Source organism: Aspergillus vadensis, assembly GCF_003184925.1.
Source record: "Aspergillus vadensis CBS 113365 unplaced genomic scaffold BO88scaffold_41, whole genome shotgun sequence".
NCBI lineage: Eukaryota > Fungi > Ascomycota > Eurotiomycetes > Eurotiales > Aspergillaceae > Aspergillus > Aspergillus vadensis.
In genome coordinates this window covers 29,412-45,275 of record NW_020292079.1, presented here as the reverse complement: position 1 = coordinate 45,275, position 15,864 = coordinate 29,412, and the positions used below count along the sequence as shown (strand labels likewise).

The window sequence follows — 15,864 nt, the reverse complement described above, 5'->3', positions numbered from 1 at the left end:
AAAGGACTGCCAGAAAGCGCGCACAGGCGAAACAAGGGCGAGCAGGCGAATACTAAGCAAGCCTCCCGACGACTCCTGGGGAACCCGGCGTCAGTGATCGTCTCGTTAGGCGTCGATGAGACGGGCGTACTGTGTACTGTTTACAGACGAAGAAGAGGAGAAGCAGGTTAGATTTGGGTTTAGGTCGACCAGCGATTCAAGCCCCTGTTAAATAGAACGAACGAGAGGAACGGTAGTATTCTTGAGGCAGCGAAGATGCAAGATCGAGGTCATGTCATCTTGCCGGGGGCTCGAACTTCTCCCCCGCCCCTTGAACCAATCCGCTCGCGTGATCACCCGCCCATCTCCGCCCGCTCGCCGCTTTTTGAGGCGGAGGGTCTGCATTGCCGCTTTTATAGCCCCCCTTCTCCTTTTTACTAAGGGAGATCTCATAATGACTGCTACTAGTACCTTATGGGGAGATCCAACGCTTAGTACATACGATTAAATGCTCTATTGATATGATATACATGCAACTCATCATCAGACTTGACGAATATCTATTCCTTATCACCACCCGCTAATCATGTTATCACCCCTTAAATCATAAAGATAGCCAAGTCCATAAACGTGCATCGTAGCTAGCCGGCATCAAGCTATCTATCATAAGGATAATCCAGACCTCCTCTCAACTGACCTCCTCGGTCGGCTTGCCTTTCCTGTCAAAGGAATGGATGTCCGGGAGGTCCTTAATATCAATCATCTCATTCGTATTTACATCCACCAGACGTACAGCTTCCAGACGAAGTGCTCCCACCGCCAAGGGAAGCAATTTCAATTCTGTAGAAAAACAGGTGCCAGGCAAAAGGGGACTGTGATATAATCAGCTAGGGTAAAAGGAAAGGAAGATATGAAGCTACTCACCCAGCCCGAACGTCAGTACTCAAAGAAATGAGTTCTGCTTCCTGGCCAACTACACTCTTCTGGAGTGCATGAACGATATTGTCATCCGTTACAGCTTCCGCGACCTGAGCATCTTTGCGGCTCGTCGCAGATGAAGAAGATGGTCGCACGGTATGTCCCCGTGGGTCCAACTTCTTCCGGCGAGGGATTGCAACTATCGAGAATTTGCGAGAACCGGAGGATCGGTTCACGATGAAGATACTCCAAGCAAAGGGCTTTCCTACTTCGACATGTGGAGGACCACTGAACGAAACCGATACACCAAGGCCTGCTGTTGAGTATGCCCGTTCTCTCAGGGAGCTTCGATTAGGCGTGGCGGTCCCCGCTGCGGCGTTGCTTTGGTTGGGTGTCATTGGAAGACTTGCAGGGCGGTTGTTTCGTTGCAGGGCTTGGCTAGGACCCCCAAAAGTTGGGTTGAGGACCATGGAGAAATCAACGTTGGTTCTCCATTGCATCAAGATCCGCGGGTTACAATTGTCCGACAGGTGGATGATTGCTTCTAGCGAGATATCCAGAACACTGACCATCACAGTCGTTGATGGATTTGGGTCGGGCGCATAATCGGGCGTTAACTTGTATACAAGGGTAATATCATCTCGCGGCTGGCAACGGATGGGCGGAAGCAACCCCGGTGCATCTGTGAGGGTTTCTATCGTCCCATCCGACATGCTAAGCTCTGCCTTGTCAAATGTGACATCGCAATTGAGGAATGGTGTCACCTCAAAATCGAGGCTTGCAACCGTAGTAGGCCGTCCACTATAGGCATTCAGCCGGGAATAACGTATCCTTGCACTGGCGGCAGGAACTATGCGTATGGGGTGGCCGGAATGCTGCTGGACGTTATATATGGGATCTTCACTGTATTTCGCCGGTACAACTCGCAGAAGCCTAGATGCGGGGAGGAATGGATCTTTTTGATCCAAGGACTTGTCACTCGATAGCGGCTGTAGAATATTTGTAGAGGCCGGGATCAGAGGCGGGAGGTAGTCGTCTCCCCGAGACTCTTGCTGTCGGGTTTCAGCTGGGTTGAGGCTAGCGGAGGCGATGAAGAGGAGGGAAGGGTGTTGAATGCGTATGCGAGGACGCTCTGAAGCTTATCAGCACGGCAGGATGCCGGAACATGGACGAAGGTCTTACTCAAGAATGCCTTGACACTCCAGATCACATATACGTGGTTGCCCCCACCAGTGTCTCCCTCAAATTCATTGACCACCACCAATGGCTCCTGTGAATCTACAACCCCTGAGAATATGAGGTCCCGAGTCGGGGTCGGGTTCTCCGCGACTGTCTCGGCGGGATCAATGGCAAAGGCATCGAGTCGAACTTCGAGGTGCGGAAGATACTGTTTCAAGCTAGGTGGGGAGCAATTGGACAGTCGTAGGACAACGCGAACGGTGCAGAACTCATCTGTATCACGCTACATATGAGTAAGAGATAGAGCTCGATCAGGCCAGCAGGTCGTAGCATACCGAAGAACAGAAGAGAGCGTTGCGGTATTAGCGAAAGCACAGAAGTGAGATCATCTGCACCTTTTTCCAAAGCAGACGTCAGAGCTGATTCTAAGTCGGCATCTGAAGCATGCGGGACAACTGTATCTAGAACAGCATGTCTGAGGAATTCCCCGGGGATGTCGAGACTCGGCATGGCGAGAACAACAGCCGCATGCTCTTCTTCTCGTAACGGGGTAAAAGGATAGCACGCGCACAGGCAACCGACGCCAGGGAGACCAAAAGAAGGCAACAGACGGAATTCCCCTCGATGCGCATTTAATTAAAGAGCAGCCAGGGACCCAGGCGCGCCGGGTGGAGGTGTTCGATACCCCGGGACGCTGCAAACACAACAAACAGCTTAGCGCAGGAACCCCGGCGAGCTTCTTCGAACGCTGCTTTTTCCCGACCTTCTCTTATCGTCGCAACAGCAGTATCTGTCCCCGGCAGCGTCTGCAACTTCGATATGAATTCCATGAATGGTCCGGCTGGCGCGCCCTCCCTGTGGCAGGAGGCGCGTAACTCTGATGGTCGAGTTTACTACTACAATGTGCAAACGAAGGCGACGCAGTGGTCGAAGCCCATCGAGCTGATGACGCCGGTGGAGGTATGTGTCCTCATGCCCTTTTTACATAACATTGCCATATATTCCTGTACTGGATTCTAATTCATTGTCAATTTCCATATAGCGTGCCTTGGCAAATCAGCCGTGGAAGGAATATACTGCTGAGGGTGGTCGGAAATACTGGTACAACACCGAAACCAAGCAAAGCACCTGGGAGATGCCAGATGTTTACAAAACTGCTCTGGCACAGGCACCAGCGCCTCAGGCTCCTCCAGTGGCGTAAGTTTTATACCTAAACTCGCCTCTCAATGCGCTTATGAGACTAACGTGTTTATGCATAGGGCCCCGACTTTCGTTGCAGGTGGTGTTAGCTCGTTTTCTTCTTACCCTCAACAGCGTGACCGCGACGACTATGATCGAGGCTATGGCGACCGACGTGGAGGATATAGCTCGATGGATACCAACGGCATCGCCGCGGCTCCTATCCTAGGTACACAGCAAGCCGAACCTGAGTACGGCTCTCTCGAAGAGGCAGAGAACGCGTTCATGAAGATGCTGAAGCGCCACAACGTGCAACCCGATTGGAGCTGGGAACAGACCATGCGTGAAACCATCAAGGATCCTCAGTATCGTGCCCTCAAAGACCCCAGAGACCGCAAGGCAGCATTTGAAAAATATGCGGTCGAGGTTCGCATGCAGGAAAAGGATCGGGCGAAAGAAAGATTCGCTAAGCTCAGAGCAGATTTCAATACCATGCTGAAGCGCCATCCTGAGATTAAACATTACAGTCGCTGGAAGACCATCCGACCGATCATCGAGGGCGAAACCATCTTTAGATCTACGGATGATGAAAACGAGAGGCGCCAGCTCTTCGAGGAGTACATTGTTGAGCTCAAGAAGGAGCACATCGAGGAGGAAGCTGTTAAGCGTAAAGCTGCTATGGATGAGCTGGTGACTATCTTGAAGTCCCTGAACCTGGAACCATACACACGCTGGTCTGAAGCACAGGCGATTATTCAGTCGAATGACAAAGTCCAAAGCGACGACAAGTTCAGAACCCTGAGCAAGTCCGATATTTTGACTGCGTTCGAGAACCACATCAAGTCCCTTGAGCGGGCCTTCAATGATGCGCGTCAGCAACAAAAGGCTGCAAAGGCGAGAAAAGAGCGTCATGCCCGCGAGCAGTTTATCGAGCTTCTGAAGGAGCTGAGATCTCAGGGTAAGATCAAGGCTGGAAGCAAGTGGATGAACATCTATCCATTGATCCACGAGGATCCTCGGTACGTCGGTATCCTGGGTAACTCCGGATCTTCTCCCCTGGATTTGTTTTGGGATATGGTTGAAGAAGAAGAACGCTCGCTACGCGGCCCGCGTAATGATGTTTTGGATGTACTTGATGTAAGTGTGGTTAATTCCGGTTTTCTGTTCTTTGTCACTAACCTGTACTCAGGACAAACGCTTCGAGGTTACACCAAAGACCACTCTGGAGGAGTTCAACGCTGCTGTATCTGGTGATCGCCGCACGGCCAACATTGATCCGGAGATACTCCAACTGATTTTCCAGCGTATCCAGGAGAAGGCTGTCCGACGAAGCGAGGAAGAGAAGCATGCTGCGGACCGTCATCAGCGCCGCGCTATAGATGCACTGCGTTCCCGGATCAAGCGTCTCGATCCCCCTGTCCGTGCAACTGATACTTGGGAACAGGTGCAGCCGCGGATCGAAAGATTCGATGAGTACAAGTCTCTGGAGACCGATGAGCTCCGACAGGCCGCCTTTGACAAGGTCATCCGCCGCCTGAAGGAGAAGGAGGAGGATGCGGAACGAGATCGCGAGACCCGCGATAGGGATCGCGGAAGTCGCCGTGATCACCACGACCGTGATCGTGATCATCGCAGCGGGCTATCCTATAGAGGCGAAAGAAGGGGAACGTCTAGCCGTCTTAGCCGGACCCCAGAACCAGATGCCTACGAGGCAGATCGCCGTAAAGCCCAAGCAGACCGTGAACGCTCCTATAGGAAGGCCAGCGGCCTATCGCCCGTCCGAGAAAGACGGGAAGAGCGCGATCGAGACCGGGAACGTTACCGTGAGCGTGAGCGGGATAGGGATCGCGATCGCGACTGGGACCGGGATCGCAGCGCACGCCCTCTTAGCCACTACGAACGCGAGCGTCGTGAGCGTGAGGAAGAGCGCGAACGCCTCTATCGCACACGCGGTGATCCCCGTGGAGGTCGGGATGAGCTGGATTATGGTGCCGATACCCGAAGCACCACAAGCAATGATCGTAGGCGCAGACGCGACAGCGACACGGAAAGTGTGGCCAGTCGCTCTGCGAAGCGCTACCGACGTGATAGTCGGGAGCGTGAACGCAGCCGCGGTGCCAGGCGAGACCGGGACCGTCGCGAGCGGACTCCAGCGGCGACTGATGATGGAAAGAAAGAGGAAAAGGCCGTCCACTCCGGTAGCGAAGAAGGAGAGATTGAAGAAGATTAAGTAGATGCGCACACACACACTACTACCCGTTCCATAGGTAACTGCCAATGGACGCTGACTGACTCTACACTTGTAGTGTCGGGTTCTGGTGGACGCGTCTGTCGTCTTTGCTGCCCCAGTATATCGACTTTGTATGTCTAGCGCCCGCACGATTGATATATGCATTTCTTGACAGGTGAAAATAAAAATACAATACCTATAATGATATTCTATGGCAGAGCTAGTAGTGATAAGTAGTAATGTAACATGGTCCAACGAAGTCATGGCGTCCATTTCTTCATGGGTTCAACTTCAATCTGGACTACTAAGAGTAGTGAATATATATATAATACTTAGTCTACTTATCACCATCATGACCACTACCAGTAGTATAACCACAACCAAACCCACTGGTACGTATCACGGCTCGTCATGTGCAGTGACGTTTAGACTGAAACGCCTCGTCTGTATCATTCAAAAGTAATTCCTGATATTTCTTCATGTGATCCAGCGAACAAAATGCGGGAGGTCTGTCTCTTACTGGACGATGATACTTACCGCTGTCATCGGGCGGGAGGAGTATGAACTTCCGGTGGAGACGGACATTTTCGGAGGGAATTTGCTCCGTAGGCGTACACAAGCTACTTATGTAGAGTTCACTATACTGTCCTAGATATATCTTATCATGCTTGGGGATAAAGAAAGGCAAGTGATATATACGAAGTGAATGACTAGCGTAATGAAATATGTTCAAAAAAAAAAAGAAATCTTTTGGACAGTGGCCACCTAGCTTGACCATAACCAGCTAATCTTTTTTTCCCCCTCACCGACACCCTTTTTTGTCGGCGGACCATCCATGTCGCGAATAACCTTGAACTCTTTTGACAAACATTGTAACTCCGACATGACTGCGCCATCCAGGAAATCCCGTATACCCAAACATAATCTAATAGACTAGTCTCGTTGTGACTTCACTCCGAACCATCGTGAAGAGGACTAGATTGAACTATGCAGGCGTGGATGGCGCTGGGGAGGGACGACCATGAGCGACGACAAGGGGGGGGCCAGAGAGGATTAACTGGAACAGGTTAAACCACTGCTCCTACCTAGCCGGACAAGTCGTCCGCTCCCTCTTCGTCATCCTCCTCCAAAGCACCATCCACATCATCAGGAAGGCGCACGCCACGGCAGCGGCGCCGCCTTCCCTGAGCTGCAGAGGCCTTTGTAACGCCGAAAAACGCCACTACCCGAAGGTAGCCCCAGCGACGATAGCGACGCCGCTGGTCCGAGTCGCGGCCGTCACGTCGGTGAGGCACGCGGTCATACTTGCCCGGAACAACCTCTTCATTTCTCTTCTTCCAAGAAGAACTGTGAAGAATGCAAGTCAGTATTATATTTCTAATGAGACACAGAAAATACCACCACGGCTGAACCATGCCAGTGCTGAGGTGAGAAGATTGTAGACTTACATAGTTGCCGGCCAACTTCTGCTCCTGGTCCATCTGGGACTGGTACTTGTTGATACGAGGGCGGTAACTGTTGGGGTCACGACGGAAGGTGACATCCAGGTTCTTCAAGAAAGTGTTGCAACCAGTGACCAGGGACTCAGGGGCGTTGGCGTGAGCATCGACGGAGGGCTGACCGTCGAAGACGATGACACGATCGGCGAGATAGGTGGCCATGATGAAATCGTGCTCGACGATGAATGCAGTCTTCTTGGTGTGCATGATGAAACGCTTGATGACCCTGGAGGCCACGATACGCTGCTCGGAGTCCAGGTAAGCACTAGGCTCGTCAATGAGGTAAATATCGGCGGGAATTCCGAGAGCCAAGACAATGGCAACACGCTGCAATTCACCACCAGACAGGTTCTGGACTTCCTGGTCAATGAAGTCATCAATCTTAAGGGGCTTGTAGACATCTGTCTGGAACTGGGGCGACAGGAACGCAGCCTTGATACGCTTGAAGAACAGCTGACGGACGGTACCCTGGAACTTGGGGGTGATCTTCTGAGGCTTCATGGAGATGTTCAGGCGAGGAACACTCTTGCCACCGTCAGGCTTCTCAGCACCAGCAAGCATCTTACAGAAGGTGGTCTTTCCGGTTCCGTTCTCACCCATCATGACAATGATCTCAGAGTCGGTGAAACTTCCCGCATCGATCTTCAGGTGGAAGTTACCCAGAGTCTTCTCCATGCTGGGGTAGGAGAAAGCACGGGCCCGGTCCACCATGAAGTCATCACCGGACTCAGCAAGACGGAAAGTAAGAGACTCCTCACGGAATCGCAAGTTCTCGGTGGGGATGTGACCATCCAAGAAGATGTTGATACCTTCACGGACGGAAGCAGGCAGAGTAACCACACCGTAAAGGGCGGGTCTTCCGTAGAGCACACAGACGAAATCAGACAGGTAATCAAGAACAGACAAATCGTGCTCGACAACAATGACATAATCGTCAGGGCGCAGAAGCTCTCTGATGGAGCGAGCGGCGGCGAGACGCTGCTTAACATCAAGATAGGAGGAAGGCTCGTCAAACATGTAGCTGTGAAGTTTGTCAGCTCTTACGCATAGAAAATTGGTTCTAGATATTGCTCTTACACGTCGGCCTTCTGGACGCAAACCAGACCAATGGCGAAACGCTGGAGCTCTCCACCGGAAAGGTGACCGATATCACGGTCCTGGACCTGTCTCAACTCTGCATATATCATTAGCAGTGTTATCACAAAGCTCAGTTTGCAACTGTGACATACCAAGAGTGTCGAGAATGTGTTCCAGGTTGCCCAACTGAGCGCGGGCCTTGATGAGGTCTCCAACGTTCTGAACGGGGCCCTTGACAGCCCTGGGAATCTGATCGACATATTGAGGCTTGACAACAGCCTTCAGATCGTCCTCCAGAACCTTGGTGAAGTAGTCTGCATACAGTTAGAAGTCTGTAACAATCGACCCCACGATCCTATATATACGTACTCTGTAGTTCGGAACCACGGAAGTACTTGAGAATTTCTTCCCAGTCGGGAGGGTTGTCAAAACGTCCAAGGTTGGGCTTCAGCTTTCCACTGAGAATCTTCAACGCCGTACTCTTTCCAATACCGTTGGTACCGACGAGACCAAGCACCTGTCCGGGACGGGGCATGGGAAGACGGTGAAGCTTGAAACTGTTGGCGGAGTAACGGTGGGTAACTTGAGTCTCCAAGTTGGTCGGCAGGTTGATGATGTGAATGGCACCGAAGGGGCATTTTTTGGGACAGATACCGCAACCGATACAGAGGCGCTCGGAGATGAAGGCAATCTTGGACTCGGGAGTGACCTCGATACACAGCTTACCCGTACGGACGACGGGGCAAGACTTCTTACATTCCTGGCGACATTTCTAAAAGAAGAGAAAGGGTGGAGCGTTAGAAGATAGGTCTGGGGGCGCGAAGAAAGCAGGACCATCGGAAGATTCGCGTACCTTGGGTTTGCACTATTACCAGCGAAGCGAGATGTCTCAGTATACGTTGGAGCGTCGACACATGGTTGTTGGCAGCGTATGCCGCGGGGTATAGGAAACTCACTTTGTCACTGTTGACAATAGCAACACTGAAAACCGAGATTTGTTAGCTGGTGTGACCAAGAGAAACAAGTAAGGTTGACATAAGGAGGCATACCGGGTAAGCTTGTCAGACATGATGGCTAATGTTCAGATCAAGCGTCGAATGCGCGAAACCGATGTGGTGGGGGAGCAGCTGCAAAAAGAAGCAGTAAGATCGCTTAGAGGGTGAACTGTGCTGGATGAAGCCGATCACACGGCGGCGGTTGGGCTGGCAAAATGCGAACGCGCCAGATCTCTGCACAGGCAGCACCAAGGAGAGAGCGAGGTAGAAACGTTGCTGGAGAACCCCGATGAGGAGGGGCTCTTTGGAGAGAAAACTATGCCGGGCATTGTGGGCAACCGTGGCTGCCTCAGGCCACAACTGTTTCCGGGCTGCATTATTTCTGGCAGTGCTGATTGGCTGACTGTCCACATTGACTGATTCTGCTCGGAAGAAGAGTAACTCCCTTCCCGAGACACACGTGATATTCAAAGCGCGCTAGTCCGCTTGAAGGCTCGCTTGAGGCGCGCTAAACCGCACAGAGCATGGCGGGCAATGGCAGCCTGAGGGATCAGGCGGGCAGCCAATCCCTTCACGGCGACTCGTCCACCTCCAGCCGAACGTACAACACTCTTCCTACTCCCTCATCATATTCTCAGCGGCCTCCCATCGTTCCTTTGCTGCCTCCACCATTCCATCCTCCCCTCCCCCCCCACCTTTCCCCTTCAACTTTGTCACCATTTACTTCTTCGTTTTTCCCTGATTAGGGGTCACCAAGCTATGGAATGTAAGTATTTTATTTGTCTTTCCTAGCTTTTTCCTAGACGTGTCCTGCCACTGTCGGCCGGGGTACTTCTCCACGGTCTCGACCCACCGAAGAACTCCAGATATCCCCTACATCTGGTGTATTGAGGGGTTCTCGGGTTCCTCCTGGTCAAGGTCTGGCTGGCTTTTCTTTCCTGTACCTGTTTTTGCCTTCGGATTTGCCCCTATTATCCCCCATCTCTTCCCTATCACTCTCCGTCGCGTTTCATCCAGCCCGCCATCAAAAACATGCCCATCCATCATACCTCCATCTCCTACCTCGTTCACCTACCTATTCTGTTCGATTCTAGTGGAATCTGAGTCGCGTAAATCTGTTTTACACTATGCCGTGTCTTCCATCCCTCTCCGGCCTCGTACCGGGCTTCAATGCTGATGCCTCTCATCATCAATAGCTACTAGCATGGTGATCCCATCTACCTCCGAACCATCGGCCACAATGGCCCTGATGAATGGGTACTCCGCATCACCTGCCTCCGATGCTGCAAGCAGCAGAGATGATCTTGCAGTCAGCGAGAGTGAAGACCACCTATCCGACTCCTTTGCAAACCATGCCGCACGCGATTCATCATCCTCCCCCGAGGAAGACGCCGCAGACGAGTCCTACAATGCCGGCTCCCCAGACGCGGAGGGAGATGAGGATGCTTTTGGGATGGAAAATGACGAGGACCAGAGCAGTGCATCCGGCTCTGAAAACTCTTCATCATCAGAAACCAGGCGTGGCACGAAACGGAAATCATCGTCGGTCAATGAATCAGACTATATCCGACAGAACCCCGATCTATACGGCCTTCGCCGAAGCGCAAGAGCCCGCACGACGCGTCAAATAGTCGAATCAGACTCGGACTCGGACTCTGATGCTGTAGCACCCCGTGCTAAGCGTCGACGCGCTGCGGCCTCACAACCCACCTCGAAACGTCCCTCCCGCTCCGCAACCCAGTCGTCGTTCTCCGAAGACTCGGACAGCGATGAGTACGGGGGTCCCCGTGCTCGTACAAGTAAGGCGAGGCGACGGCGGCTCCTCCAAGCCTCATCAAACGATGCACCTTCGCACCCGGAGGTTCGTTTCTCAACGAGGAATGCTTCTCGGGTCTCGAATTACAATGAAGATGATGATGATTCCATGTTCGAGGATGACCCAGACGAAATGACGCAGAATTATTGGGTGAACACTGTGGAGGATGATCGCCCAGCTGTCGATATTGTGCTCAATCATCGCCTCAAGGATGGCGTGGACCCAAGTAGCCTCGACGTCGGCCGCCACGACTTTGAGTTCTACATCAAATGGCAAGGCAAATCCCACTACCATGCCACATGGGAAACGGCCGAGAGTCTTGCCAACTGTCGTAGTACCCGCCGCCTTGACAATTACATACGCAAAACACTGTCCGAAGACGTCCGCCTTAAGAATGATGCAGATGTTGCCCCCGAGGATCGGGAGAAATGGAACCTCGATCGTGAGAGGGATGTAGACGCAATTGAGGATTACAAACAAGTTGAGCGAGTCATCGGAATGCGCGAAGGCGACGAAGGGACGGAGTACTTCGTCAAATGGAAGCGCCTGTTTTACGACTCTTGTACATGGGAGAGTGAAGAGCTCGTTAGTAATATTGCTCAGCGCGAGATAGACCGTTTTCTAGATCGCTCCTCTCGCCCCCCGGTGTCAGACAAGTCCGAAACCAACCCAGCCACGCGCAAGTCTTTCGAAACAATCAAGAGCACACCGAACTTCCTACAGAATGGTCAGCTGAAGGAGTTCCAGGTAAAAGGTGTCAACTTCATGGCTTTCAATTGGGTGAAGAATCGCAACGTTGTGCTGGCCGACGAGATGGGTCTTGGTAAGACCGTCCAGACTGTTGCATTCATTAACTGGCTACGCCACGTGCGCCGCCAGCAAGGGCCTTTCGTGGTCGTCGTCCCACTGTCGACAATGCCATCCTGGGCTGAGACTTTCGACCACTGGACCCCTGACCTAAACTATGTTGTCTACAATGGCAATGAGGCTGCACGCACAGTTCTGCGTGAACATGAGCTTATGGTAGACGGGAACCCCCGACGGCCTAAGTTCAATGTACTCCTCACAACATATGAGTATGTCCTGCTGGACTCGACCTTCCTGAGCCAGTTCAAATGGCAGTTTATGGCCGTTGATGAGGCACATCGGTTGAAGAATCGCGAATCTCAGCTATATTTGAAGTTGCTCGAGTTCAGGTCTCCGGCTCGACTTCTCATCACCGGAACTCCCATTCAAAACAACCTTGCAGAACTCTCTGCCCTTCTAGACTTCTTAAATCCGGGCCTGGTTCACATTGATGCCGATATGGACTTGAACGCAGAAGCTGCCTCTCATAAGCTTGCGGAGCTGACGAAAGCTATTCAACCCTTCATGCTACGTCGAACGAAGTCGAAAGTGGAGTCTGACCTTCCCCCCAAGACCGAAAAGATCATTCGCGTCGAGCTCTCCGACGTCCAACTCGAGTACTACAAGAACATTCTCACCAAGAATTACGCTGCCCTCAATGACGGAGCCAGAGGTCAGAAACAATCACTATTGAACATCATGATGGAGCTGAAGAAAGCAAGTAACCATCCATTCATGTTCCCCAATGCCGAAGCCAGGATTCTGGAAGGTAGTACCCGCCGGGAGGATGTTCTTAGGGCAATGATCACCAGCAGTGGTAAAATGATGCTTTTGGATCAGCTTCTTGCCAAGCTGAAACGTGACGGTCACCGTGTGTTGATCTTTAGTCAGATGGTCAAGATGCTTGACATCCTCGGTGATTATATGGAATTCCGCGGATACACATATCAACGACTGGATGGTACCATCCCTGCGGCTGCACGTCGTTTGGCCATTGAACATTACAATGCTCCTGGAAGCAATGACTTTGCGTTCATTCTGTCTACCCGAGCCGGTGGTCTTGGAATTAACCTCATGACGGCAGATACTGTAGTCTTGTTTGATTCTGATTGGAACCCCCAGGCTGATCTTCAAGCCATGGCCAGAGCGCACCGTATTGGGCAGACGAGGCCGGTTAGTGTGTATCGTCTGGTGTCGAAGGATACCGTGGAGGAGGAAGTGATTGAGAGAGCTCGAAACAAGCTTCTACTCGAATTCATCACAATCCAACGTGGTGTTACTGACAAGGAGGCGTCAGAGATTCAAAACAAGATGGCTCGTAGTGGAATCTCGGTCAGCGAGCCAAACTCAACAGAGGATATCTCACGTATTCTCAAACGTCGTGGCCAGAGGATGTTCGAGCAGACTGGTAACCAGGAGAAGCTTGAACAACTCGATATCGACTCAGTCCTCGCAAACGCAGAACTTCATCAGACCGAACAGGCTGAGGAGATTCAAGCTGACGGTGGCGAAGAGTTCCTTCGAGCCTTCGAATATGTTGACATCAAGGTGGACGACCTTAGTTGGGATGACATCATACCCAAAGAACAGCTGGAGGAGATCAAGGCAGAGGAGAAGAAGAAAGCCGATGAACGCTATCTTGCCGAAGTCATTGAGCAGAACCGACCTCGCAAGCGCAATGCACCGGGTGATGCACGGGATACCCGTGAAGAACGCAAAGCCAAGAGATTAGCGAGAGCACAGGTCAGTATGGAGAATGGCGATGACTCCGACTCAAATGCTCAGTCGGACCCGAAACGACCCCTTGTGGAGAAAGAATACCGCCATCTTCTGCGTGCCTACCTTCGTTATGGAAATATAGTAGAACGCGAGGAGGATGTCGTTCGTGAGGCACGTCTCCTTGACCGTGATAGAGAGACGGTCAAGGCTGCGCTCCGCGAAATAACTGACAAGGCTGCCGATCTGGTGCGGGAAGACATAGAGAAACTCGAGGCCCTTGAACACGCTGGTAAGGTGCCGACGAAGAAAGAAAAGAAGGCGGTCTTATTCGATCTCCATGGAGTCAAGCGTCTTAATGCGTACACTATTGTGGAACGTCCGACGGAAATGCGTATCTTGAAGGAGGCGACGGCCGCCGTGCCTGACTTCAAGAATTTCCGGATACCGGAAGCCACTAAAGCCGCGGACTATACGTGTCCATGGGGTGCACGCGAGGACGGGATGCTGTGTATTGGTATTGCGCGGCACGGATATGGTGCGTGGACGCAGATCCGAGACGATCCCGACCTTGGCCTTGGCGATAAGTTCTTCCTTGAAGAACACCGTGTCGAGAGGAAAAATGAACGTATGAATGCCGAAGACAAGACAACGAAGTCTCCAGGAGCCGTTCACCTTGTTCGTCGCGCAGACTATCTGTTATCTGTTCTTCGTGACAAAGTCACCAACGGTTCAAGTGTCAGCGCGAAGAGAGCTGTCGAGAATCATCACCGGAATAACCGGAAAGGTTCCCGTACGCATGCCAGTAACAGCGTCTCAGCTTCACCCGCCCCGTCTCTTTCTCGCAGAGGCCACCGGGAAACAGAACGTTCTAGGCATCGGTCTCATACCCACGGCGCCAGAGATAGTGTTGAACGACACCATACTCCCAGCCACGATCGACCCAGATCCATGCATGAGGGAGAACGAAGCCGTCATCGCACTTCCGACGCGTCTAGTGAGGATATTCGGCGTCGTAAGCCTCATGAGAATGGCTACTCCGCCGGCAAAGAGGACATGGCTCGCTTGTTCTTCAAGCCCATTCGCGAGAATCTGAAGAAGGTGTCAGCCGTTACTAAAGAGAACTTTCCGAGCAAGGCTGAAAGGGCTACGGAGTTGAGACGTCTACTTGGAAAGGTGGGTGAATTCATCGGTCAAAATCTGAAGGGCCAGGGCTCCATGTCGTCTTTGGAGACTCGTTTATGGTATGTCCAATGCAAACCGACTTCTGTTCCGAACAAAGTATACTGACCCCCTCAATAGGCAATATGTTTCGGTACACTACTGGCCCAACAAAGACGCCGGAGGGGCTAAACTTCAAGAAATGTATCATAAACTGATCGCTATCCCTAAGGAGCCTGCTGCTTCCAAGCCAGCCTCCAACGGGCAGTAGATGCCGGTTTTCTAATCCCGGTATTTCTCTAGCGAAAGGATGTCAAGGGTCTTGTTCTTTACATGGAGTTCTTCTTTTTGCTTCTATTCATGTTAAAAGGTACATATGCATCATTTGGGTTAGCATGGCGACGGCGTCTGGTATGATCTACGAATAGGGAGTGTTGTGTGAGGTTGACCCCATGAGTGGCCTTCTATGATGTTTGCATGCATGGCAGCTATTTCTTTGGCTCTTAACGTCTTGCGGTTTTCCCGCATATTTGGAGCATCGGGATTATTTGTGATGTGTTCACATATATCGTTTCCTATTCCTCTTTCTATCGCTCATCATTCACACCCCTCCCATATACCTCCAGAATGATGAGCGGCATTCTTTGTTATTTCTCCGATATCGAATTCGGGAGAAAAAAAAAAGGAGAAAAAAACACCCAGCTGTTGCCATGATTGTTTTCTTAGCCCTTTTTTCCCCCCTTAAACCATACCATCCGAGCAGGGCTCCTCTTATATCCTCCGAATTCATGTATCTTCTTTTCAGACTATCAACATCGTCATCATCATTATCATCATCGGGCTACTTTACTACTACTATTATCCCTGGAGTTTTGATCTCTTTTTTACTACGTTGATTCTAGCCTGGGAATGAATGGATATCCATCTTGTTTTTGCTTTTTTATTTTGTATCGACGTGTCTTTAGACCTTCGATAATTGTTTCTGTTTGTCAACAGGAAAGAGTGTTGTGTTCCCCACTCCTTTGTCTAGGATACGTCTTGAAGGCTACTACTTGGCATGTCCACTCGTGCAGAGAAACAGGAGGCGCGAAGTGCATATGTTGTTTGTCCCTGGGTTTTCTACTTTCTCTTTCTCCTAATGGAGTTACTACAATCAGACCACCACATTTCAACAACAACTATAAGGACTACATGCATGCCAATGAATCAAGGTACTTGATTTTTATTTCTATTGAATAGTAGTGACTCCATGGCTATCATTCAATATTG

The 15,864-nt window shown here is 51.4% G+C and overlaps 5 protein-coding genes across 5 annotated transcripts; 2 read left to right on the top strand and 3 right to left on the bottom strand.

Annotated features, from left to right (window-relative positions):
• Positions 1 to 482: 482 nt before the first annotated feature.
• Positions 483 to 2,697, bottom strand: BO88DRAFT_492170 (TRAPP trafficking subunit Trs65 domain-containing protein). Its single transcript, XM_025712902.1, has 4 exons — positions 2,412 to 2,697; positions 2,080 to 2,349; positions 904 to 2,029; positions 483 to 851 (listed from the first exon to the last, which is right to left on the bottom strand). The coding sequence occupies exons 1-4, from the start codon at positions 2,584 to 2,586 to the stop codon at positions 668 to 670; spliced, it is 1,755 nt and encodes a 584-aa protein (XP_025557214.1). The 5' UTR covers positions 2,587 to 2,697; the 3' UTR covers positions 483 to 667.
• A 168-nt stretch (positions 2,698 to 2,865) lies between these two features.
• BO88DRAFT_492169 (snoRNA-splicing protein PRP40) lies at positions 2,866 to 5,685 on the top strand. The gene is made up of 4 exons (XM_025712901.1): positions 2,866 to 3,036; positions 3,119 to 3,273; positions 3,336 to 4,392; positions 4,445 to 5,685. The coding sequence occupies exons 1-4, from the start codon at positions 2,896 to 2,898 to the stop codon at positions 5,483 to 5,485; spliced, it is 2,394 nt and encodes a 797-aa protein (XP_025557213.1). The 5' UTR covers positions 2,866 to 2,895; the 3' UTR covers positions 5,486 to 5,685.
• Positions 5,686 to 6,475: 790 nt separating this feature from the next.
• Positions 6,476 to 8,727, bottom strand: BO88DRAFT_219095 (RNase L inhibitor of the ABC superfamily). The gene is made up of 4 exons (XM_025701990.1): positions 8,431 to 8,727; positions 8,214 to 8,375; positions 8,062 to 8,158; positions 6,476 to 8,005 (listed from the first exon to the last, which is right to left on the bottom strand). The coding sequence occupies exons 1-4, from the start codon at positions 8,594 to 8,596 to the stop codon at positions 6,571 to 6,573; spliced, it is 1,860 nt and encodes a 619-aa protein (XP_025557212.1). The 5' UTR covers positions 8,597 to 8,727; the 3' UTR covers positions 6,476 to 6,570.
• Positions 8,728 to 8,747: 20 nt separating this feature from the next.
• BO88DRAFT_409203 (uncharacterized protein) lies at positions 8,748 to 9,185 on the bottom strand. Its single transcript, XM_025707900.1, has 3 exons — positions 9,111 to 9,185; positions 8,915 to 9,042; positions 8,748 to 8,833 (listed from the first exon to the last, which is right to left on the bottom strand). The coding sequence occupies exons 1-3, from the start codon at positions 9,128 to 9,130 to the stop codon at positions 8,814 to 8,816; spliced, it is 168 nt and encodes a 55-aa protein (XP_025557211.1). The 5' UTR covers positions 9,131 to 9,185; the 3' UTR covers positions 8,748 to 8,813.
• A 504-nt stretch (positions 9,186 to 9,689) lies between these two features.
• BO88DRAFT_219058 (chromatin-remodeling ATPase CHD1) lies at positions 9,690 to 14,964 on the top strand. Its single transcript, XM_025701989.1, has 3 exons — positions 9,690 to 9,822; positions 10,253 to 14,678; positions 14,737 to 14,964. The coding sequence occupies exons 1-3, from the start codon at positions 9,816 to 9,818 to the stop codon at positions 14,864 to 14,866; spliced, it is 4,563 nt and encodes a 1,520-aa protein (XP_025557210.1). The 5' UTR covers positions 9,690 to 9,815; the 3' UTR covers positions 14,867 to 14,964.
• The last annotated feature ends 900 nt before the right edge of the window (positions 14,965 to 15,864 follow it).

Bases quoted from the DNA above. Each gene is read 5' to 3' on its own strand.
- BO88DRAFT_492170 (XM_025712902.1), bottom strand. From the start codon at position 2,586: ATGCCGAGTCTCGACATCCCCGGGGAATTCCTCAGACATGCTGTTCTA. The intron at 2,350-2,411 runs GTATGCTACGAC...AGCGTGATACAG, and splicing joins ACGCTCTCTTCTGTTCTTCG to ATGAGTTCTGCACCGTTCGC. The intron at 852-903 runs GTGAGTAGCTTC...ATTATATCACAG, and splicing joins AGTACTGACGTTCGGGCTGG to TCCCCTTTTGCCTGGCACCT.
- BO88DRAFT_492169 (XM_025712901.1), top strand. From the start codon at position 2,896: ATGAATTCCATGAATGGTCCGGCTGGCGCGCCCTCCCTGTGGCAGGAG. The intron at 3,274-3,335 runs GTAAGTTTTATA...GTTTATGCATAG, and splicing joins CCTCAGGCTCCTCCAGTGGC to GGCCCCGACTTTCGTTGCAG. The intron at 4,393-4,444 runs GTAAGTGTGGTT...ACCTGTACTCAG, and splicing joins ATGTTTTGGATGTACTTGAT to GACAAACGCTTCGAGGTTAC.
- BO88DRAFT_219095 (XM_025701990.1), bottom strand. From the start codon at position 8,596: ATGCCCCGTCCCGGACAGGTGCTTGGTCTCGTCGGTACCAACGGTATT. The intron at 8,376-8,430 runs GTACGTATATAT...AACTGTATGCAG, and splicing joins CCGTGGTTCCGAACTACAGA to ACTACTTCACCAAGGTTCTG. The intron at 8,159-8,213 runs GTATGTCACAGT...TGATATATGCAG, and splicing joins ACACATTCTCGACACTCTTG to AGTTGAGACAGGTCCAGGAC.
- BO88DRAFT_409203 (XM_025707900.1), bottom strand. From the start codon at position 9,130: ATGTCTGACAAGCTTACCCG. The intron at 9,043-9,110 runs GTATGCCTCCTT...CTCGGTTTTCAG, and splicing joins ATGTCTGACAAGCTTACCCG to TGTTGCTATTGTCAACAGTG. The intron at 8,834-8,914 runs GTACGCGAATCT...CTCTTCTTTTAG, and splicing joins GGTAATAGTGCAAACCCAAG to AAATGTCGCCAGGAATGTAA.
- BO88DRAFT_219058 (XM_025701989.1), top strand. The intron at 14,679-14,736 runs GTATGTCCAATG...CCCCCTCAATAG, and splicing joins TCTTTGGAGACTCGTTTATG to GCAATATGTTTCGGTACACT.